Raw genomic sequence first — 24339 nt, forward strand, 5'->3', positions numbered from 1 at the left:
CTCTCTCCCTCTGCCCCCCTCTCCTGTACATGCTCTCTCTAAAATAAAAGATAAAAATAAAAATAAAGCAATACAGAAAAGTACAAAGGGGGAAAAAAAATCACCAAAAACCCTACCCCCTACCACTAAGATTCCAGGTATTTCTTTATCACACTATATAAAAACAATTTCATAAAAATGAGACCATCTATGTTACAAGCATGATGTGTTCAATTCAACTGTGCTGGAATTTAAAAAAAAAAAATTGAAAGAATTGCTGAATTTCAGATAGATGCTCCTTTATTACCAAGAATATTAGTTCCTAAGAGATCCCTCTACGATCTGGAAAAGTACGATCTGGCAGTCATTATGGTATCTTCAAAAATGTGTCAATTGATAAAGCCTCAATCAATTGGGAGGGACAGAATTCAATTGGGAGCGATATAATTCATAAGTGATACACAATTACAATTAATGAAAAACTATCTCAGCAAAATCCAGTGATGCTTTCTTTGCACCAGGGCTGGTGCTGAGAAAAATCGATTTTCAGAAAAGAGCACAGCTCTATAATCAGATTAGCAGCAAGGATCTCTGCTAAGATCTCAAGAAAATCAGGTATTGTTGAAGGAAATCCATTATCAGGCTTAAAGTAGAAGACTAGATGGGGCACCTGGGTGGCTCAGTTGGTTAAACGCCTGATTCTTGATTTCGGCTCAGGTCACGATCTCAAGGTTTGTAAGTTCAAACCCCACATCAGGCTCTGTGCTGACAGCGTGGAGTCTGCTTTTCGATTCTCTCTCTCTCTCCCTCTCTCTCGGCCCCTCCCCCACTCACGCACGCACGCTCTCTTTCTCTCTCAAAATAAACTTACAAAAAAAAAAGACTAGAAACTAAAGATCAGTAGACTACAACTTACTTCTAGCTTTTTTCCTTTTCTTTCCTCAGCTTTCTTTCAAAACTCTCAGAAACTACTCAAGTGCAAATCTTAATACCAACACGAAGCACCACCCAGAAATCAGTGTCGTGAGGTTCTGATCCCGGAAATGCGAGAACGAGGGGCGTACTGTCACTGAAATGAACACAAGCCCTGCTGGCTCCAACCTCGCACCCCTCACCTCGCCGGTGTAGTCCTTCAGGACCCCCGCGTACACATCCGAGCCATTGGGTCTGTTGATCACGATTCCTGGCGTGGGGTTGCTGAAGAAAACAAAGAAACCGAGGGACACATTTGAAGCACGCGGTGTGATATGGCTCTGAAATCTCTCTTCAAAACTATGCCCCCGTCACGTACAAAAACAGTGAGTGACCACGTTTGTCAGAGACATTTCTCATCGCCCGCACAGCCGCCAACGTGCTAGTGACTTTAGAGCCTGGGGATCTCAGGCAGCCCACAGTTCTCCGGTTCTTGGTGGAGCAGTGAAGGGCTGTCCTGAAAATGACAGGTGTGGCTGGCCTCCTGCGGGAACCGTACGGCCTTCTGGGGGCAAGACCCGAGCGAGAGATCTCTCAGAGCAAAACTCTTTACAGAAAAAGACCGGGTGGAAGACAAGACTTTAATACAAGAGCTCAGGCCGGGAAGCTCAGAATGGATTCTGTGCTGTCGTGTGATCAGCCGTCCTTGGCCACAGCAGGGAAAACAAGGAGTGGGGGAGACTAGCACCGGTGCAGTTTAGTAGCCATGATGCTGCTCCTGATCAAGACCGCAGATAAGCAGGCATGAGACGGCTATTTGTAAAGCTGAATTCAACAAACAATAAAAGCAAATTAGCACGGAAAGAAGGGCAGTAGGATCCAGCCTACAAATAAGAGTCTCCTGCGCACAGGGCCACCGAGGCAACCCCTCTGTGCTGCCTGCCCCTGCTCGGAGGTCGGGAATGAGCACTGCAGAGCCCAATGGTGAGTTCTCCAAGCTGAGAAGGAACCTACACTTTTTTTTTTTTTTTTAATTCTTTTCTTGACATTTTATTTGAGAGAGAAAGAGAGAGAGAGAGAGAAAAGTGCAAGCGGGGGAGGGGCAGAGAGAGAGGGAGACACAGAATCAAAAGCAGGCTCCGGACTCCAAGCTGTCAGCACAGCACCTGACATGGGGCTCGAACCCACAAACCGTGAGATCATGACCTGGGCTGAAGTCAGACGCTTAATCGACAGAGCCACCCAGGTGTCCCAAGAAGGAACTTACACTTTAAACTCTCCCAAAGCCACCAGCCCCAAACACCCTTCAGCAGCTCCTATGCCAACTGACACTGCCGGGGTACCCCCCCCCCAAAGTTGTGTTCAAAGCTCTACATGAAGCAGCCCTGTGGGATTTCATCTGCCAGTCTGTGCACGTTCTAACGTTTATATTCTAATATTAACTCTAAAGATTCCTTTGAGCGGGTATGCATTTTTTAAAAAAAAAATTCCGAATTCATCACCAAGTTCAAAAACACTCCCTACTTACTCTTCAGAGTTGGCAATGTCATCATACATCATCACAATGATCTGTTCATCAGGAATCCCGTTTCTGTGAACAATCTGGTAGGCGTGGCATGCATCCGCCTGGGAGAAAGGATTTTGTCAAGTTTTAGATTCTGCCCAGAAGGAGGTCAATTTTGGAGTTCTAAGGAGCAACACGGTTCTTTCTCATGGAACACGTGTTATAAATCACTCCTTATTGTTCGAGTATTTAACTTATTTTAGGGGAGCCTGGGTAGCTCAGTCGGTTAAGTATCTGCCTCTTGGTTTTGGTTCAGGCCAGGATCTTATGGTTCATGAGTTAGAGCCCCAGGTCAGGCTCTGCGCTGACAGTACAGAGCCTGCTTGGGATTCTCTCCCTCTCTCTCTGCCCCTTCCCTGCTCGCACGCTCTGTCTCTTTCAAAAAATAAATAAAATCAAAAAAATTAAAAATCAATTATTTTAAACCATATACATTAGTCTTTTTTCAATTCAATTTTTAATTTTTTGAAATGTTTTTATTTATTTTTGAGAGAGACAGAGCGTGAGCAGGGGAGGGGCAGAGAGAGAGGGAGACACAGAATCTGAAGCAGGCTCCAGGCTCCCAGCTGTCAGCACAGAGCCCTGTGTGGGACTTGAACCCACAAACCATGAGATCATGACCTGAGCTGAAGTCGGATGCTTAACCGATTGAGCCACCCAGGCACCCCTTAACTCAATTTTTAAAACTCCCCACCTCAAACATTAAAAAAAAAAAACTTTTTTTTAAGGGAGGTGACACCTGGGTGGCTCAATCCATTAAGCGTCCAACTTCGGCTCAGGTCATGATCTTGCGGTCTGTGGGTTCAAGCCCTGCGTCGGGCTCTGTGCTCACAGCTCAGAGCCTGGAGCCTGCCTCAGATTCTGTGACTCCCTCTCTTTCTGCCCCTCCCCTGCCCGTGCTCTGTCTCTGTCTCTGTCTCTCTCCCAAAAATAAATAAACATTAAAAAAAATTTTTTCTTTAACTCCCTACCTCACACCCATTATCCAAACTCTCATTCACCTGGTAGCTGGCACATATGTGGGTTACACACACACACACACACACACACATACACAGTACCACCACTATGGATAACAAGGGCCTTAAAAAGTCTTGAAGAATTTATTTTCATTTTTCCACACCACATAAAAGTCTCCCAAAAGCAAAGAATTAGGTCTGAAAAACAGAATGATGAACCACAGATTAAAAACTTAGTTTTGTATCAGACAGGATTCTTCCAATTCAAGTAATTTTGGCCGCCATCATCGCTGTTCAGGGAATTGAAAACTCAGAAGGTCAGCTCAGGTATTGAAAGGAGGAAATGTACTCTTTAGTTAAAAAAAAAAAAAAAAACAAGAGTGACAACATTAGGGCTTAAAGAAAAACTCTGTTAACGTGATTCCTTGTCCATAAAAGGGTGAAGACATTCTTTGCTTCCTTTTTCAGATGACACGTGGTCCACACCGGAACCTGGGAATCATTTGAGGTCAGTGAGGAAAAACTTCTCTCACTTTCTGCTCCTGTGTGTCTTTCACGAACAAATAGACACACATGAAGAGCATAGTGAGCCCAGCCCTCTGCCTCTCTGAGGAAGGGAGCTCTAGGAACTGGACCTTCAGTACACATCACATTCTACACAGTACTTAGCACGACAATAAAGCTTATCGAGCATTAAACCCGGCGGTGTAGATGCTCACAACAAATGGACTTCACAGCTAGCGATGGGTGTTAAATACACAGTTCTGAATGTTGGGCGAGTGAGTCCAGGGTCTGGCACTCCGGAGCTGTTTCATGAATGGGTGACTGAATCAATATATAACAAAAGTTCATACATTTACTGACTTTCTAGTACGTGTCAGGCACCGTGCTGAGACTTTCTAGGCGCCACCTCATGTGACTCTCATAGCAATGCTACGTGACTAAGGTAATGATCCCTACTTTATAGGAGATGAATCTGGAGCTTAAGGAGGTAAGGTGACCTACCCAAGCCACCCAGCTCATAGCGAGATATCCCAGGCACTCTGCCTCCAGAACTTGACGGTGCTTCATGCAGGGACAACAGAGAAATCGGAAAAATTAGAGAAGCCCAGAGAGGGGGAGGAGCTGAAAATCTGAACAGGTTGTTTTAAGATAGTTATTAAGATAAGTATTTTATACATATACAAATTGCTAAAATGTTTAAATCCCCATTTCTGTGGAACAAGGAAGACCTTCAATACTAACAGTTGTAGGAAAGAAAATAGCCCCCACAGATGTCCACCTCCTAATCCCCAGAACTGGTGACCATGTTGCACTACCTTAGAAAAGGGAATTAAAACAGACGGATTTAAGATGGCTCATCAGCTGACCTTAAAATAGGGAGGTTATCCTGCGTTATTCCAGTGGGCCCAGTGTGGTCACAGGGGTCCTCGTGTGTAGAAGAAGGAGGCAGTGAATCAGTGTTGCAGGGATACAATGTCAGAAAAGACTCAATTGCGCCATTGCTGGCTTTGAACATGGAGGAAGGGGCCATGAGCCAAAGAATGAGGACAGCCCGTAAAAGCTGGAAAAGGTAAGAACATGGCACCTCCTTCAGAGTCACGAGAGAGAAACACAGCCCTTTTGACATCTTGATTTAATGTAGTAAGACCCCCCGTTCAAGTTTCTCACCTCCAGAACTGTAACATAATAAATGTTAATTGTTTTAAGCCACTAAGCTTGTAGTGATTTGTTATAGCAACATTAGAAAACTAATGCACTGATGGTGGAAGTTTAGTGTGATTGGCATTCTACTTCGGAGCATATCTTGCCATTACCCAATCAACTTGAAGCACATTCCCTCCAACCCAGGGTTTCTGCTCCTAGCGAGACCCTAAAAAAACTCTAACCTGTGCAGTAGAGGATTATTCATAGCAAAAGAAAAAAAAAAGGAAGAAAGAAAGAAAGGGAAAAAGAAATAACCCAAAGGACCATCAGTAGATGGAAAAAATAAACTGTCATATGCTCATATAATGGAATACCATAAAGCTCCGATGGATGGATGGATGGATGGATGGATGGGTGGATGGAAGGAAGGAATACAACCCATGTTTCAAATAGATGAATCTCAGGAACATAATACAAACAAGAATAAGTCACACAAAAATGCATTCACTATGATTACAGTTATATAAAGGCCAAAACAGGCGAAAGTAAACATTTTGTTGTTTATAGTTAAATACACACATGGTAAAACCAGAAAGCAAAGTGAAGGAATGATTGACAAAAAATTCAGGAGCTTGCCATCAGGCAGGAAGGGAGGGGGACTGAATCAGACAAGGCATAGGGTCTTGGTAATGTTTTTTGGTTTTTGGTTTTTTTAGTCTGATACAGGTATTCATTATTATTATTATTATTATTATTATTATTATTATTCTTTAAATTGCACACACAGGTCATGTAGATAGTTCTTTGCTTTCCTTTTCATTAAAAAAAAATCAAACCAATATTATGTCAGATTTAACTTATTCTTATGATGAAAGTGAAAGTGACCAGGTATACCCACCCACTCCCCTTGGTGACAACCATCCTATTATTTATTCCTTTTGTCAGAAGCCAGGTTCATTAAAAAAAAATAAAAATAAAAACACTTAAGAATAACTCTAACAAAAGTGTCAGACTGGTACACTGAAAATCTGAAAATGTTGAGGGAAATTAAAGAAGATAAAAATAAACAGAGAAACACCTCATGTTCATGGATGAGAAGACTTAGTTAATTCTATTTAAAAAATGTTTTTAAATGACCAGCAGGCTTTTTTGCAGAAGTGAACAAGATGATCCTAAAATTTGTAGGAAATTGCAAAAACCCAAGAACAGCCAAAACAATTTTGAAAAAGTTGAAGGACTTTTACTTCCTTTCGCATACTATATGTATTATGTACTGTATTCCTACAAGAAAGTAAGCTACAGAAAAGAAAATGTTACTGAGAAAATCATAAGGAAGAGAAAATGCCTGTATAGTACTATATCATATTTATTGAAAAAGATCTGCATATAAATGGATCTGTGCCGTTCAAACCTATGTTGTTCCAAGGATCAAATGTACATCAGGGACAGAACAGTCTTTTCAACAAATGGTGCTGGGACCATATGGAAATCCACACAAGAAGATGAACTTGGGCCTTCATTTCACACCACTCACAAAAATTAACTCAAGATGGGTCATAGGCTTAAATGTAAGGGCTACAACAATAAGACTTTTGGAAGATAACTTAGGACAAAACCTTCAGGACCTTGAGTTATAACTGCAAAGATGTTGTAGATATGACACCTAAAGTAAGGTCCATAAGCCAAAAAAATTGATACGCTAGACATCAGCAAAATTAAATACTTGAATGCTTCAAAAGACACCATTAAGAAAATGAAAAGATAAGCAACAGGGTAAGAGAAAATATATACAAAACACGTATCTGATAGAGAATTTGCATCTAGAATATGCAAAGAAGGGGCGCCTGGGTGGCGCAGTCGGTTAAGCGTCCGACTTCAGCCAGGTCACGATCTCGCGGTCCGTGAGTTCGAGCCCCGCGTCGGGCTCTGGGCTGATGGCTCAGAGCCTGGAGCCTGCTTCCGATTCTGTGTCTCCCTCTCTCTCTGCCCCTCCCCCGTTCATGCTCTGTCTCTCTCTGTCCCCAAAATAAATAAACGTTGAAAAAAAAAAAATTTTTAGAATATGCAAAGAACATTGATAAGACAATCAACCCAATCAAAAGTGGATAAAGGATTTGAATTAACATTTCACCTAAGATACACAAATGGCTAAAAAGCACATAAAAAAGATGCTCAATATCATTAATTACTATGGAAATGTAAATTGAAAGCACAAGACACCAATTCACAGCTAGACAGACAATAACAAGTGTTGATGAGGATGTGGGAACCAGGAACCTCCTCCATTCACTGCTTGTGGGAATGTAAAATGGTGCCACCATTTTGGAAAGTGATTCAACAGTTTCTCAAAGGTTGAACTTAAAGTTACCACATGACCGAGCAATTCTTTCTGCCCAAGAGAAACAAAAACATTTATCCAGCCAAGATTTACAGACCAATGTTCTTAGCAACACTGCACATAATAGGCAAAAAATGGGAACAACTCAAATGTCTACCACCTGGTAAGACGACAGATACAACGTGGTCTATACATACTCTTTAATATTCTTTGCCAATAAAAAGGAACAAAGTACTGACATGCTACAACACAGATACATCTCAAAAACATTATGTCCACAGAAACAGAAGACTACATGTCAAATGGCTCCACTGATATGAAACGTCCAGAAATGGCAAATTTATAGAGACAGAAGGTGTATTTTCAGTGGTTGCCTTCTGAAGCTGGGGGCTGGGGCTGCAAATGGGCTGGAGGGAATCTAACTGGGTAGATGGAAATGTTCTAAAACTGATTTATGGTGATGTGTGCACAACTTGGTAAATTTACTGAAAAAAATCATTGAATTATATACTTGAAATGGGTGAATCACATGTGATATGTACAACATGCGTCAATAAAGCTACGTATTTTAGAAAGGGCAGGTTCAGCGTGTCCTATTTTGGCACTTCTCCTACACGATTTGGACTCCTCACCACCACCTTGGCAGGCACATGCTTTCATCCATATTTTGCAAATGGGGACAGACTCAGCACAGACTCGGCAATTCAAACACAGGTCTCCTGACCCCGACCATGCCTGGTGCCCTTCTTCCACAAGAAGCAGTCTCACAGTCAGGTCATGGGTCTCTCCGAGGTCCAGAGGTACTTGGTTGCCTCTAACTTTGTTAACCTAAAGGGGCTCTTTGTTAGACTCAGTATTGACTGCTACTCAAAACAAGAGTAGGATTAAACCAAGTCAAATACTTGAGAAATGGTGCTAAAAGCCACTTGAATTACTTCCTTTGCACTATCTGGCCCATATGTTATTTTCCCCTGAAAACCAGAAAAGCCTACAAAGCAGTATGTGAGGACGGTATTGAGCAAGATTCTCTAAAGAAGGCAAGGCCCTCTGGGCTACTGAGCAGACACTGCCATGACTCAGCTTGGTTCACAGCTTGTGTTAGGAGTTCTGACGACAGGCCTGCAAAGCATCCCGTGATTCCCTGATGCAAGCCACTGTCTGACAATGCCTGCCTGTGATGCTGCCACCTCAGACCAGCTGTGAGCCAAATGAGAACCACCGCTTTAGAACAAAGGTTAAACTCAATTGGCACATTCCGGTCATGGTCAGTGTAAAGGGGTCCACTTGCGAGCCAGGTAAGGATCTGAGAGAGGCGCCTCCTGGTCTGCTCATTGCCGGAGGCATGCATATTATCACTTCCTGGTACATACTGTGTGCTGCTTGGGTGAGGCATTCCCTGGGTCAGGGACTTTGCAGAGTTGCCTCACTGAGCCCACCACCAACTCGAACTTTCCAGAGGAGAATCAGAGGTTTAAAATGAGATGGCAGGGGAGTGGGTGGTAAAGTTGAAAAAAAAAAAAAAAAAGAAAAGAAAATAGAGACAGAGAGCAGTGGTTGCATGGGGCTGGGATGGGAGCAGGGACTGACAGCAAACCGGCATGAGGGAACTTTCTAGAATAATGAAAGTGTCCTAAAAATGGACTGTGGCCATGCTCGCAGGGCTGTATAAATTTGCTGAAACTCACAGAAAGTATACAATTATAACAGATGAACTGTAGGACATGTAAAGGTATGCCTCCATAGAGCTGTTTTAAAAAGTGGTGATTGGGGGCGCCTGGGTGGCGCAGTCGGTTAAGCGTCCGACTTCAGCCAGGTCACGATCTCCCGGTCCGTGAGTTCGAGCCCCGCGTCAGGCTCTGGGCTGATGGCTCAGAGCCTGGAGCCTGTTTCCGATTCTGTGTCTCCCTCTCTCTCTGCCCCTCCCCCGTTCATGCTCTGTCTCTCTCTGTCCCAAAAATAAATAAACGTTAAAAAAAAAAAAAAAAATTTTAAAAAGTGGTGATTGCACCCATTTTTTAAAAAATCTATAAAATCAAGTGCTCCTGCATGGCTCAGTCAGTTAAGCATCCAACTGATTTCGGCTCAGGTCATGATCTTATGGCTCGTGGGTTTGAGCCCTGTGTCGGGCTCTGTGCTGACAGTGTGGAGCTTGCTCTCTCTCTCAAAAGTAATAAAAACATTTTTTAAAATCTATAAAATGAAAACTGGTCTTTTTTTTTTTTTTAACTTTTTAATGTTTATTTATTTTTGAGAGCCAGAGCATGAGCAGGGGAAGGGCAGAGAGAGGAGACACAGAATCTGAAGCAGGCTCCAATCTCTGAGCTGTCAGCACTGAGCCCAATGTGGGGCTCGAACTCACAAACCGCAAAATCATGATCTGAGCCGAAGTCGATGCTTAACCAACTGAGCTACCCAGGTGCCCCTAATGGTGGTCTTTTAGAAACGTGATGACTCTGTCGCTTGGCCCTCTATCACACGTCTTTCTCCCAGTTCCAACAAGAAGAGTGAGTTCTAGGCTTCTCCTTCTCCCTCTCTGCCTCAACTGAAACCCGCCTATCTGCCTCCCAGCTCCTGGAACAGATGCTCTTAAAGCTTCCAGGAGGAGGTGGCGGCCCCCTTTCTCTCCGCCGCCACCCAACTCCAGACCAGACCAGCGGAGTGGGGGGGCGTCTGCCAACACATGGCAAACCTTGGAGCCCCACTGCCAGCAATGGCCTCAAACCCTCCCAACCCCCATCCTTTGAGTGACACATGGTCACATGTGCCTCTCAATTCCTGTCACCCCCAAAGTCCCCAGGGGGCCGTGAACTTCGCCAGCAATCTATTTCAACAGCCGCCCCCACGGTTCCACCTGAGGTCTTCCTCCTCCACATGCTCAGACCTGTCCTGAAAGAAACCCTCCTCCAACCCCAGTTCCTCCTATAGTGGCCCATTCCATTCCCCTTGACAAGCCTGTCCCCGAGTGCCGTTTGCACTTCCGGACCTCTCCCTCTCTCCTCCACCCGGACACTGCAGGCACTTGCTCTGGCGAGGCCTTACCTCCCCCTCTCTCCCCCGCAACTGGCTGAGGGCACCAGATGCAGACCTTCCACCCACCTCGCCTCAGACCAACCCCCCCTCAAGGCCATCCAGTAATCCCACCCCAAAATGGAAACCAGAGAAACCCAGTTTGTCAAGACAAAATATGATTTAAATAACCATCATCACGCACACAGCAAAGCACTCAGCAGTTATTTAAATTGTGCCTGGTGTCCCCGTCCTTCCCAACAAAAGGAATTTGCGGGAACCAGAGCTGTGTCAATCCAAGAAGGTGAACCTCCATCAAAACATAGGTTGAAAAGTCTGTGTAGGTTCTAGGAGGAAAGTTCTTTCAAATGCTCTTTTAATGATTAGTCTCCAAAGCCAAGAAGGCCAATGTTGGCAGCGGCTGAGGACAGAACCAGGCCAGTAGTGCTAAGTGCTGAGTTCAGCGATGACTCAGCGCTCGCGTTTCCTCCGCTCGGCCTCTGTCCTCTTTACTCAAGGATGAGTGTTTTTCACTCTTTCTTTTGGGAAGCGAGTGCTTCCCTTCATTCTGTTTCGATACTATTTTACCAGGGGAAACTAGCACCCTTCAACAACAACAACAACAAAAAGCAGAAAGGGTTTTCTCAGAGGAAAGGGTCATTGGAACCCTATACTTCATAATGTTTAACCAATAATATTCTTTCTAAGTGGGTTGTACAAAAACCAGCGTGGCAAGGGGTGCTTGGGTGGTTCCATCGGTTTTAAACATCTGACTCTTGATTTTGATTCAGGTTATGATCTCATGGTTCAGGAGTTCAAGGCCCTCATCAGGCTTCATAGCATGCAGCCTGCTTGGGATTCCCTCTGATTTCCCTCTCCGTCTCTCTCTTTCTCTCTCTCAAAATTAAATAAGTAACATTTAAGGGGCGCCTGGGTGGCTCAGTCGGTTAAGTGTCTGACTTCGGCTCTGGTCATGATCTCAAGGTGCATGAGTTCGAGCCTGGGATTCTCTCTCCCTCTCTCTGTCCCTTCCCCACACGTGTGCGTGCTCTCTCTCTCTCAAAATAAATAAACTAAAAAAAAAAAAAGGCTGACTGATGAATCAGCCTGTTCACCATCGGTGACCTGTATTTAACACCTTATCTTTCTCCTGCCTGGGAGAGGGAGGAGAAAATTGAGAGACGGATCAGCCACGTACTCAGGTTGCTCCTCCGTAAATAGGTCAGGTCTGTGGTTAAGTACTAAGATGTTAAAAGGGATCATCTTGCCATGACAACAACGTTTCAGTCAAGCCAAATTTCTTGTTCGGCAAACACACAAAAACATTCACGAAACAGGTCATTCAATAATCATCACGTTCCGGAGCTGGTAGGGAGGTCTTCTAAACCAACGCCCTGCCTAACAGATACGAAAACAGACAGCCCCGGAGGGTAACGCGCGAGCAGCGCTGCCCAGGCCGTGGGTGCACAGACTCCAGGCCTGCGCTGTCCCGTACAGCAACTCCCGGGGCAACCGAACACTTCAAGTACGGCCCGTCCAAACTGCATAGATCGTGAATGTAAATGCATACCAGATTTTGATGATATAGCGTAAAAAAAGAAAAAAAGGTCAAATATCTCATCATTAACTTTTTATATTGATTACAGTGAAATGATAGTTTGCATATATTGGGATAAATAAGATGTAGCAAAGTTACTTTCATCTGTTTCTTTTTATTTCTCAAAAATGTGGTTGGGGCACTCGGGTGGCTCAGTCGGTTAAGCCTCTGACTTCGGCTCAGGTCATGATCTCACGGTTCGTGAGTTTAAGCCCCACATCGGCTCTCTGCTGTCTGTGTAGGGCCCGTGTCCGAGCCTCTGTCCCCCTGTCTCTCTAGCCCTCCAGCATGCACATGCTCTCTCTCTCTCAAAAATAAACGTTAAAAAAAAAAATGTGGCTACTAGAAATTTTACCACAACACACGTGGCCCTCCTACTAGACAGCGCTGTTCAGAGCTAGGCAGCCCAGGTTTGATCCAGGCTCAACCACCTGCCATCAGTGCCTCACTGGGTGGAGGACTGACTTTCTATGCCTCAGTCCTCTCGTTCACAAAGAGGAAACAAGAACTGGGCCTACTGCGCATTGCTCCACGACGACAAGGTGAGATGAGTTCACTTGTGGAAGCTCTCTTAGACGAGAAGCCAGCACACCCTGCATCCTGTTTCTGAGAATTGACAGATTAACGGATGGTTTAAGCAACAACTTTACCGAACTCTAATTCACATAAAAGTCAGCTTTATAAAGTATACAACCCATGGTGAGCCACAGTCGGTTAAGCATCTGACTTGGGCTCAGGTCATGATCTCCTGGTTCACCGGTTCAAGCCCCGCGGTTGAGCTCTGTGCTCACAGTTCAGAGCCTGGAGCCTGCTTCGGATTCTGTGTCTCCCTCTCTCTCTGCCCCTCCCCTGATCATGTTCTCTCTCTCCCTCTCAAAAATAAATAAACATTAAAAAAAACAAAAACAAAAAACAAAATATACAACCCAGTGGTATCCAGGATATTCACAAAGTTGTGTAACCATCACCCTCTCGAATTCCAGAACATTCTTATTACCCCAGAGTCACTCCCCATTCCCCCCTCCACCCAGACCTTGGCAACCACCGATCAACTTTCCATCTCTACAGATTTCCCTATGCTGGCCTTTCATATCAGTGGGATCCTATGTGGTCCTTTGTGACTGGCTTCTTTCACTCAGCATGTCTTTATGGTTCATCCACGCTGAAGCCTTCTTCAGTACTTCATTCCTTTCTGTGGCCAAATAATACCCCTTGTATGGACGTACCACATTTGTTTATCCACTCGTCAGTTGATGGACATTTGGACTGTTCCCACTTTTTCACCAGCATGAACAATACTGCCATGAACATTCATGTACAAGCATCTGTGTGGACACATGTGTTCATTTCTCTGGACGCATACCTAGGAATGGAACTGCTGTGTCACGTGGTGACTCAATGTCTCACCTTTTGGGGAACTGCCAGTGATCCAAAATGGCTGCACCATTTTACGAGCCCCCCATTTCTCCACATCCTTGCCAACACATATCCTTTAGCCAGCCTTTGGGAGTGTGAATGACTTTTTAAAAAGTCTGTTCTATTGACAATGTGCAGGATTGTTTACAGAATACCAGGGTCATAAAGAAAAGCATTAGTCATGGCCTTACCTGGTGCCTATAATTATACCAGCCATTTGAACCTGCGACAATCACCACCCAGTGCTTGCCCCCGTCCTCGGGATCATCCATGGGAACAGCACCGATTCCCAGGACCACGCTGAGCAACACAGCTCCTTCCCAGATCATTCTGTGCCTCAGAGTTCAACGGCAGGAACCTGGGGAGAAAAAAGCAGAGAGTCAAGCAAAAAAGGAATGACATAAACAGAATATTGTTGGCCCCTGAGGAAATATCACAGCAAATGGGTCAAAAATGATGACTGAGCAGACTTTTATCTTTAGCTCTGTGGCCCCTTTCCCTAAGGGGAAAAAGGTCTACTCATATCTCCCTCACTACAGGTTGAAGTTATGGGTATAAACCAAAGAATACCGTGAAAACTCTTTAAAAAGTTTTTGTCATGGGCGCCTGGGTGGCTCAGTCGGTTAGGCATTTGACTTCAGCTCAGGTCATGATCTCGCGGTTCATGAGTTCGAGCCCCGTGTCGGGCTCTGTGCTGACAGCTCAGAGCCTGGAGCCTGCTTCGGATTCTGTGTCTCCCGCTCTCTCTGCTCTTCCCCTGCTCTCTCTCTCTCTCTCTCTCAAAAATAAATAAACATTAAAAAAAGTTAAAAAGTTTTTATCACAACTTGGAATACAACAGATAAAACTCACCACCACCACCAACAAAACTCACTGTATTAGAAGAATGTCTACCACACTGTATGAAATGTTTGCAAGGAAAGAATACATATGTAATGTGTGCATAGAAAAATGTGGAGGGCAGACATAGAAATTTAACAGTAGATAGTGATTGGCGGCAGGTAGAATTCAGGATGATTTCCTCCTAGCTCTCTTTTTACTACAATTAACAGATATTATTATGCAATAAAGTTCGTAAAAATTCAAACACTGAGGGGCAATTTATAAGTTTGAGTGAGTTACCTGGATAAGCTATAGTCAAACATTGGCAGCTCAGCTCAATGCCTTTGTACAATATTTACAACCATACACGAATTCAGTAAAGCAGGCAGAGCAAATATTTTATTCCTTGTTATAGGAAGGGGAGATTAAAGCAAGAGAAGTGACTTGTCCAATATCCGGTCAGCCAGCTCTGGCCAGAGACCAGAACCCATGCCTTCTCAATTCCTGGTTCAGGCTTTCTGCCACACAGTTCTACATTGAGACTTTATTCTTTTTTATTTTTATTTTTTTAATTTTTAACGTTTATTTATTTTTGAGAGACAGAGATAGAGCATGAGCATGAGAGGAGCAGAGAGAAGGGGAGACACAGAATCCGAAGCAGGCTCCAGGCTCCGAGCCGCCAGCACAGAGCCCAATGCGGGGCTTGAACTCACAAACTGTGAGAGCATGACCTGAGCTGAAGTCGGACACTTAACCGACTGAGCCACCCAGGTGCCCTGAGACTTTATTCTTAATGAAGTACATGCCCAATTTTATACTGCACGGCCAAAACTTTAAAGTTTTAACGCATAAGAGGCAGTACCCAGGCCGAGTCCCGGCCACTTTGCCTTACTCAGATCAGACACTGCCCTATGTCCTGAATGTTATTCTAAAATAACAGCCTTCCTGTGACAGATACCAGGCCTGTCACACTGAGAGAAGAGGAAAACCAGTCTCTGAGATTAGGGATTCGGGAGAACAGTCTGCAAAGCTGACCTCTGACACTTATGCCATTTGTCAAACAGGGCTCACTCACCCATTCACTTACTCATTCATGCACTCACCCAGTTGGCCAGAGTCTCCTGGACACCCACTCTGGCAAAAAGCATGCTGGATGCTCTGAACGCAGCAGGACAGGACAAAGCCTCTATCCTTGGTGAGCATGCTGCCAGCTAAGGGATGAACGACCTAAAAGCCTAAGAAACCACCCTCAGCATTCTGTACCTAACACTGCTAAAACTCAAAAATGGATTGAGTGGTGGATTTTCCCCCCAAAAGTGAGGAAACAGGAAGCCCTGAATCCAATAAAAGTTTAAAAACCTAACAGTGTCTTAGTCCAGTGCTTCTCCAACCTGACCGTGACCCACATCCTCTGGAGATCTTGTTAGGATGCAAATTCTGATTCAGGAGGCCTGGGCTGGACCTGAGTCTCTGCATTTCTAACGAGCTACAGGTGATGTCTAGGACTATATTTTGATGCAACGGCGTTCTTCATTAACCTTGGCGGGCTCTAGTTCACGTCTGGCCCAAAGCCTCATGACCTGAGGCTACTCTTTTCCCGCCACCCCCTCCAGGGTGATAGCCCCTCCAGGAACTCAATTCTTAACGTGTAACCCGAGTTGGTGCTAGATCCGCATTTCTTTAGCACCACGCAAGGTCTTCCACAGATGAACGGGGAACCACGATAAGATGCCCCAGATTTGTGTTTAAGCTTATTCAGAAATGGCCATGCTTTTCGTTTGTGCTTGTTTTAGAGTGAGAGAGGGCAGGAGCAGAGGAGGGGGATGGCGGGGAGAGGGAGAGAGAGAGAGAGAGGGAGAGGGAGGGAGACAGAATCTCAGGCAGGTTCCATGCCCACTGTAGAGCCTAATGTAGGGCTCAATCCCACGACCCTGGGATCATGACCTGAGCTGAAATCAAGAGTCGGATGTTCAACTGACCGAGCCACCCAGATGCCATAGTTGGTCTGTTTTTTAGTATGGTATATGACAGATGAAGTCAGAGAACAGATGAGGGCAGTAGACTGCCCAGGCGGCCATCCTGGTACCCAAACCAGCTGGCCTATTAATGTATTAATGTGCACATGAGGACACTCTCCCAAGTCTTCTGGACCTGATGGGGGCTCGCCACAGGGCTGGGAGGTAACGGCAGAGGTGACAGTGACAACGGAGATGACCCCCCCCAGGAGCTCTTTGACCCCAAGCTTGCCAGGCGGCCTCCTCACTGCAGTTAAGCCTCCCTGGGAAGCCTTCCCCCGGGCCAGCAGCTGGCACCTTTCTTCTCTAAAAAGCTGGACATAACTATTTTACCTTGCAGATCGCACCATCTCCCTCAAAACTGTCCGGCTCTGTCGCTGTCCTGTGCGCACAGCCAGAAACCATACATAAACCAGTGGGCGTGGTGATGTTCCAATAAAACCAGGGCCAGGTCTCTCTGACCCGCCCCAGGGAGCGAGAATATACTCCCAGCCAGCCCACATGACGTGACGGGCACAGCGGCCGGTTCTTATCATCTTCCATCGGCAGTCATTAAGCGGGCTCTCTGGTGGGCACACCAGTCTCTTCCAAGTTTGGTTCACGTGACTTAATCACAAGGAGGCTCATTCCTCTGGAGGCCCTGCCATGTGACTTTTTCCCTTCACGTTTAGGGACAAAAAGAATATATAAAGGGACTCCTGGGTGGCTCAGTAGGTTAAGCATCCGACTCTTGATCTTGGCTCAGGCCATGATCTCACGGTTTGTGAGACGGAGCCCCTGTGTCAGGCACTACGAGGACAGCATGGAGCCTGCTTGGGGTTCTCTCTCTCGCTTCCTCTCTGCCCCTCCCTCTCTCTCTCTCAAAATACATTAAAAAAACAAAAAAACAAAAAAACCCAGAATCAAGAAGTTGGCCTGACTGTGAACCCTAGAAGGGACACCACCAGCTTAACTTCCTATATTGGCAAACATCACAGCAGGTACCGAAAAAGCACCGCCAGGTTATTTTTACAAATTCATATTCATTTGTCATTCTTCTACTAATACACTAGCATGCTACACCTCAGTGGGGAAAAGTGCTTTATTAATATGCAAGTGACATTTTCATAGCTAACATTTGGCAACGGTTCCTGTCTGCGATTTTTTGTTGTTGCTGTTTCTTATAAACACGCAGTACGGTTCCTTGAACAGAATGGCAAGTTAAAGGCCTCACAGTATGACACTGATGGAAAGTGTCACTTAAAAAAACACGTGTTAATACCATTTGGGGAAACATATTGGGGTCTAGAATAAAGATGAGTAACATAAGCTTTCCACTGTCCTCAGCAAGAACACGTCTCAAAGCAACCAGCCTCACCCGGCCATTTCCTGATCAGCAATACTCTTGACAAAGTTCAAGCATCAGGCAAAAGTCACAAATAATTTCGCGACATGCCTGTGATTCTTGTTCTGTCAAAGAGAAAAGTTCACGAAGGCAAAGTAAATGATCCCTACTGAACTAGCTCTTCAGGATGGCTATATTTTTTTAGTTTATTTATCTTGAGAAAGAGATAGAAAGTGAGTTGGGGAGGGGCAGAGAGAGAGAGAGAATCCCGAGCAGGCTCCACACTGCCAGCACAGGGCCCAATGCAGGGCTTGAACTCATGAACCGTGAGATGATGACCTGAGCCGATACCAAGAGTCAGACACTTAAGTGACTGAGCTGCCCAGGCACCCCCATGATGGCTATTTTTACAGTCCAACCCACCCACCCATCCATCCAACAAACACAGCACAGAATGGCGAACCAAATGACAGAATCCTTCACTGAGCTGACATTCTAGTGGGAAGACACACGACTGAAATCCACACGTTGTCAGGGGGGATGACCATCAGGAGCAAATACAAGGCAGGAGGCAGAGTCCAGTGGAAGTGGGAGGCATTATTTTTCAAAAGGGAAAGACTTGTCTACGGCCACACCACCCTAAACGCACCCGATCTCGTCAAAAGGGAAAGACTTTAAGGAAGTGAGGAAGCCCACCCATTCTAATGGCAAAATGTGTCCTCTACAGAGGGCTGTCGAGTTAAATCAGCCATGGCACACGCTTGCGATGGGGCACTGTTTTAACCTGTTTTAAAACAGTGGAAAGATCTCCAAGGGGACTGTAGTGGGGATGTGTTTAGTCTGCTAACCATCTGTGGGGAGAAAATGACACAGACGTGTGTTACCCCTACCAGAGGAGAGAAGGTCTCCCCTACAGAGACACGTGTTCACATGCTGCACAGGGCGGCAGAGTGGGATGCTTGCGGGTTTCTGCAATGAGCCACGCCATGTTCACTCCACCCAATCCTCGCGAAAGCCTGTGAGCCAGTCTCATCGCTCTATTCAGAGCTGAGAAAAGCGAGGCCGGACAGGGAGACAAATGAGCTGGTAAGCGGCAAGCCTGGGGCTGACACACAGATCTGGTCCAGAGGCTGCTTTTTTCGCTGCGTCACCTTGCTCGTCACAAAAAAAGAGCTGTTTATGTGGATGTCTGCAAAACCGGGTAACCACAGGTGGGTGCACAGCACCCCTACCCAGGGCCCAACCCCTCCACCAGCAGGTCGTCCCCGGTGCTCCTCACCACCTTACTATTTTAAGGCACTTGTGGGCCATCTGTACAAGGAGCTCTTCTCTTTTTTTAAATTTTTTTTTTTTTCAACGTTTATTTTTATTTTTGGGACAGAGAGAGACAGAGCATGAACGGGGGAGGGGCAGAGAGAGAGGGAGACACAGAATCAGAAACAGGCTCCAGGCTCCGAGCCATCAGCCCAGAGCCTGACGCGGGGCTCGAACTCACGGACCGCGAGATCGTGACCTGGCTGAAGTCGGACGCTTAACCGACTGCGCCACCCAGGCGCCCCAAGGAGCTCTTCTCTTAAAAGAACCTACCAAAGGAGAACCTGAACCACACAAAGTCAAGACCATCGGTCAAACCTTTACGAATGAATTTTACCCGCCTCCAGTGACAAGTCCTCTGCTGTTCCCACTAGCCCTGCGTCTCTCTCAGGCTACAGGGTTACACAAGGTCAGTAATTCCATCAAAGGACTCCACTTGACTTGAAGTATACTAGCAAGTAAGGTTCCATTCATTTGCTAGGTGTGGGACAGAGTGCCCATTCTAGATAAACTGTCACCAGCAATACAAGTAATGAGGGGGCCCCAATCACAGGACTACCCTAAGTAGCACAGTCAAGTTCAAACCAACGTCTGACACCAAAGCCCACACCTTAACCACCACTGGGTGTGACCTCAATGCCAGTCCCCAATTTGCTACTGACTCTTTAGAAACAGGGAACCATCAAAGCCAAGCAAAGCAGCTAGCTAGTCGAGGACATCTGAAAAGAACCTTCCGATCCTGAAGGTCTTTGATCCTGCTCTCTACTCTCCTGGGGCTTACAATAAGATCAACATTAGTGGACCCTGACTGACAGTATGCAAGACACAGGGAGAGATGATAAGGACCTATCCTTGACCGAACTGGAGTCAAGTCCCTCTGAGCCCCCTTCTCACTAGGTCTTGGCCTGGTGAGCTCAGTTTAGCAAGAATCAAAGCCCCCCTTTGATATCTAATCAAGTTCGACTTAGTAATTTTCCGTCCACTGACTCTGCCCACCTATAAATCCTAGCTATCCTTGCTGTATTCTGAGTTGAGCTCAGATCTACACTCAAGCACCTGTCCCTAATAAAACTGCTGGAATAAAACCTGTCTTGCTGTTTTTAACAAGCGTGTAGTGCCAAGTTCTAACATAGGACACACAGCTACTAACTCACAGGAGAAGCTTCCGTCTCTAGCTTCTGTATCTGTACAATGATAGTAGAACTAAATTATTTAGGGCAGATTCAGCTCTCAAACCTTTAAACTTCCTGTCTGAAGAGTGAGATTGAAACAAATCCAACTGGATCGTATCTTAAATCTCAATTGAAAACTGTATCTTATTCAGGGTAATCAATATTTTTCCTATAGGGAAAATTTCTGAGTCCATGGCAAACTGGATTCTAGATTAGAGTACGTCCTTCAAGGTTACCTAATTCTGACTCTATGGAACTTTTTCTTCACATCTCTGTAAACTGGATTAACAGCAATGCAAACAATTCTTTTTTTTTTTAATGTTTACTTTATTTTTGAGAGAGAGAGAGAGACAGAGCACAAGCGGGGAAGGGGCAGAGAGAGAGGAAGACACAGAATCTGAAGCAGGATCCAGGCTCTGAGCTGTTAGTACAGAGCCTGATGCAGGGCTCCAACTCATGAGCCGTGAGATCACGACCTGAGCCAAAGTCAGCCCCTTAACTGAGCCACCCAGGCACCCCAAACAATTCTTATCTAAAGATATACAAATGAATTCTATCAAGCTGAGGTTCAGATGATTTCTGGTTGTAGAAAGAAGCCAGTTTTGCCTTCCATTTGCATATTTATTTCATTATTTCTGATCTACAAATATATCCATACCATGGAGTCGCCTTTGAACTGGTTGTAACCACCGCACTAAGTTTCCTCAATGTAAGCTAAATGTAATCTTTACTACTTGTTCACCCTTGTACCTATAGAGTGACGACTTTACCTTTTTAAAAATTATTTTTTAACATTACAAAAAGTCTGAGCAATTGAAACATTTCAAAATGGACAGTCGATAAACACTTTTAAAATCTCCTAACGGTTAGAATAATTTTGGAATTTAGCAAAGTAAAATTTGCCCAATGGTTAAGTTTATCCAAATTTTTATTTTCACGGCTATCTGACACTTGAATTCCTTTTACCAAAATTACTATTTTTGACACCTGATATCAGTTCAGTTTGTAGAATTTTACCAAAATGACTGAAAGACTTTTACAGTTAGATGTTAATTCTTAACTTAAATTTTGTTAATTTATACTTCAAGAAATTGAAGGGTAGGGGCACCTGGCTGGTTCATTCAGTTCAGTGTCTGACTCTTAGTTTCGGCTCAGGTCATGATCTTTCGGTTCATGAGTTCAAGCCCCGCATTGCGTTCTGCACTGGCAGTGGGGAGGCTGCTTGCTCTCTCTCTTTCTCTTTCTCTCTCTCAAATAAATAAACTGTAAAAAAAGAAACTGAAGGGTAAACATTAAATTACAGAAGTGTACAAAGTATAATGTAAAACAACTGTTAACTTATCATTAAGCCCATGAACTGTTAATATTTTGCAAATCTGTGAAGAGTCTTTCCCCATAAAACTAATAAAATGTTACAGATGAAATTTGTTTCCATATCCTGTTCTATTCTCCCCACACCACAAGATAACCACAATCGTAAGTTAGCATTTCTTTTCATTCACTTTATTATACCTTTAAAAACACATATGTGCGCTTTATAAACATTCCCTTCTAAAGGACTTTTAGGCAGTTTCAAAACATTATCACTATAAACAAAGTTGCAACAAACATCCTAATACTCCTCTCCTTGCATACAAATGTATATTTCTTTAGGCTACTTTCTAGAAGTGGAACCACTAGGTCTTCAGGTATACTCATTTTGCTAGTAGCTATACTGTTCTAAGATACCCTTCTATCAGTAGTGAATCTTTCCCTCAAATACCTATCATTTCTTTTTTTTTTTTAAATACCTATCATTTCTTAACTGCACTGAACTTTATAATTCCTAATCTGATGGACATAAAGTGATCTCATTATAGGTTTAATTTGCATTTTCTGGATTACAAGAAAATTTAAGTGTTATCATGGGCTTAACCTTTCAGATTTCAACATCTTTGATACATGTGACAATCTCCCCATCATTAACTGGGATGTGAATTATGGTCTACAAAGCAACTTCTGCAGTTAAAAAAAGAAGTGCTGGGTGGTTCTTCTCGAGATAGTGTATAGGTTGGACAACTCAAGAAACAGCATTCACTTCAATATACTTTTACTGAACAATATTGGGTATGGTGTATTTCACCTCCTTAACAGTTCAGAACTTTTTCTCTTTTCTTCTCCTTCCCAACTGCAACTGTTTTTCAAAAAGCCTCACCAATTCTCCTGGGAATTACTGCCTGTGCTCCCTGCTGTGACCTCTCTCCAATATTTTTCCACACTACAGACTACCTAACGTACACACCTACTGGATTCAGCTTCCCAAGCTTCCAGGACAAAATCTAAACCTCTTACAGCAGCACGGGACGCCTTGCAAGATATACCGCTATCTTCTCATGAAACAGAGCTCATGAAATCCACCACCCGCATGAAATCCCTTGTTCCAACCAGGTTTCAAGATTCGAGTCCAAAATCCTTGCTCTATGCCTTCACCCACTGTTTTCCAGGTGAAACGTTCTTCTCCATCACACTAGCTCTTGTGCATCCCTCAAACTAAGTTCTACCTCTTCCCACAAATCTAGATTTGGGCTAGATTTGCCAATGGGCTGCCCGTGGGCAAACCCTTTTAACACCGGACTGGTTCTCTATAGGCTGCCTCTCCCCTTTACAAATGCCCCCTGCTCAAAGAGCTTAGTAAGGCTCAATAAACGTTTGCTAACTAATGGAACCCTACAGTAAAAGAGCTGAGCTACGCCATTCACCACGTACACAGTGCAAGTCTCAAACCCCAGGCATTTATTTGCATCTATAAAACGAAGCACGTGGTAAAAGTTCCTTTTTCCAACTCCCGGATCCTACAATTCTTGGCCTGGAATGACCCATGTCGGTACAACCTCACCTCTAATAGTTAGGGGCAGGGGACCAAACCAAGCTTTCACTTTCATGCTAGAAGTGAATCATCCTATGAGTCCCACCAGCTCAAGCCTCTGGGAACTAGGGCACCTCTAACTTCTGGGAAGGGATGTTTTTATACGTTCGGGTATTTCTGTTGTGGTAGTTAAGTGGGTGGAAATGGATGCAACCCTCCGCATTAAAAACACCAAGAAGCTGGGGCGCCTGGGTGGCCCAGTCGGTTCAGTGTCCGACTTCGGCTCAGGTCACGATCTCACCGTTGGTGAGTTCCAGCCGCCCTCCGGCTGGGTGCTGACAGCTCAGAGCCCGGAGCCTGCTGGGGATCCTGCGTCTCCCTCTCTCACGGCCCCTCCCCCGCTCGTGCGCGCTCGCTCTCTCTCTCTCAAAAAAAAAACATTAAAAAAAAAAAAAAGCACCAAGAAGCTGAACTGCTCCTAGATCCTGAAGGTCGGAACCAAGCCCCAGACCCTGCTGGCACGCCCTGCCTGTGGGACCAGAGCAAAATACTCTCTCCGAGCGCCCGCTTCTCCCTGCGCCTGGGAAGAGCCTGGGCTTCCAGCCAGAGCTCGCGCAACAGAGGGCCCCCATCAGCCCACGACCACCCTCCGGGAGGGCGGGCTGAGAGGTCGCCGCATTTCCCTTGGGATTCACCGCTTCCCGAAATCCTCTTTCCCGGGGTGAGAAAAGGATTATTCAAAAAGGGTCGGGGAAATTGAAAATCGCGGCCGTGAGACCCAGAGCCGCGGCAGAGAAGCAACCCTGACCCGGGACGTGAGCAGAGAAGCAACCCTGGCCCGGGACGTGCGGCCTAGCCCGGGTCCCCGGATGGGGCTTGTAATTACCTGCAGCAGACCGACCGCGGAGGCGGCGGCAGCGGCGGGCGGCAGGACCGTGGGAACTCCTCGCGGCGCGCAGCCTCAGACGAGCCGCCTCGTGATGTCCGCCCTGCAGTGATTGCGGAGCAACTGCCGGCTCCAGACTTTAATGGCCAGCCGCGCTGCGGTGATTGGTGGAACTTCGGGGTGGGCGTCTGAGAAAGCCAATGGAAGGCGGGGCGAGGCAGGGCCGGCAAACCAAAGGGACTACAAGTTCCAGCATGCACCGGCCGGGGCTTCTTAGCCAGGGTCTCGCTAAGCCTGGGGAACAGGGTTAGCAACGAAGTAGGGTTGGGGGGTCCCGGGGTGCGCGGGACCTCCTGGTGATGCAGTAATTCCAGAAGTGTCCACCGAAGGATCAAAACCAGCGCGCGGAGCACTTTAACCCAGTGGCTTCCAAACTCGTCGCACTTTGGAATCACCTAGGGAAGCTTCAAAAGTACTGAATGGCCCTATGTCACCCCAGATATGTCGTGAGTTCCTTGGTCTGCACGTGTCCTGGGTTTTGGA

General features: G+C 45.5%; 1 protein-coding gene across 1 annotated transcript in view; it reads right to left on the reverse strand.

Moving 5' to 3' along the window:
- LGMN (legumain) overlaps window positions 1-23905 on the reverse strand; it is a 36084-nt gene extending 12179 nt beyond the window's left edge. The window contains exons 1-4 of the mRNA XM_030319825.2: window positions 23797-23905; window positions 13610-13776; window positions 2420-2517; window positions 1095-1176 (exon numbers count right to left, since the gene is read on the reverse strand). Coding sequence (XP_030175685.1) covers window positions 1095-1176; window positions 2420-2517; window positions 13610-13747 — 318 coding nt within the window. The 5' untranslated portion in view covers window positions 13748-13776; window positions 23797-23905. The remainder of the gene's footprint in view (window positions 1-1094; window positions 1177-2419; window positions 2518-13609; window positions 13777-23796) is intronic.
- Window positions 23906-24339: the final 434 nt, after the last annotated feature.

The sequence above is a fragment of the Lynx canadensis genome, chromosome B3, assembly GCF_007474595.2.
Source record: "Lynx canadensis isolate LIC74 chromosome B3, mLynCan4.pri.v2, whole genome shotgun sequence".
NCBI classification, from domain to species: domain Eukaryota; kingdom Metazoa; phylum Chordata; class Mammalia; order Carnivora; family Felidae; genus Lynx; species Lynx canadensis.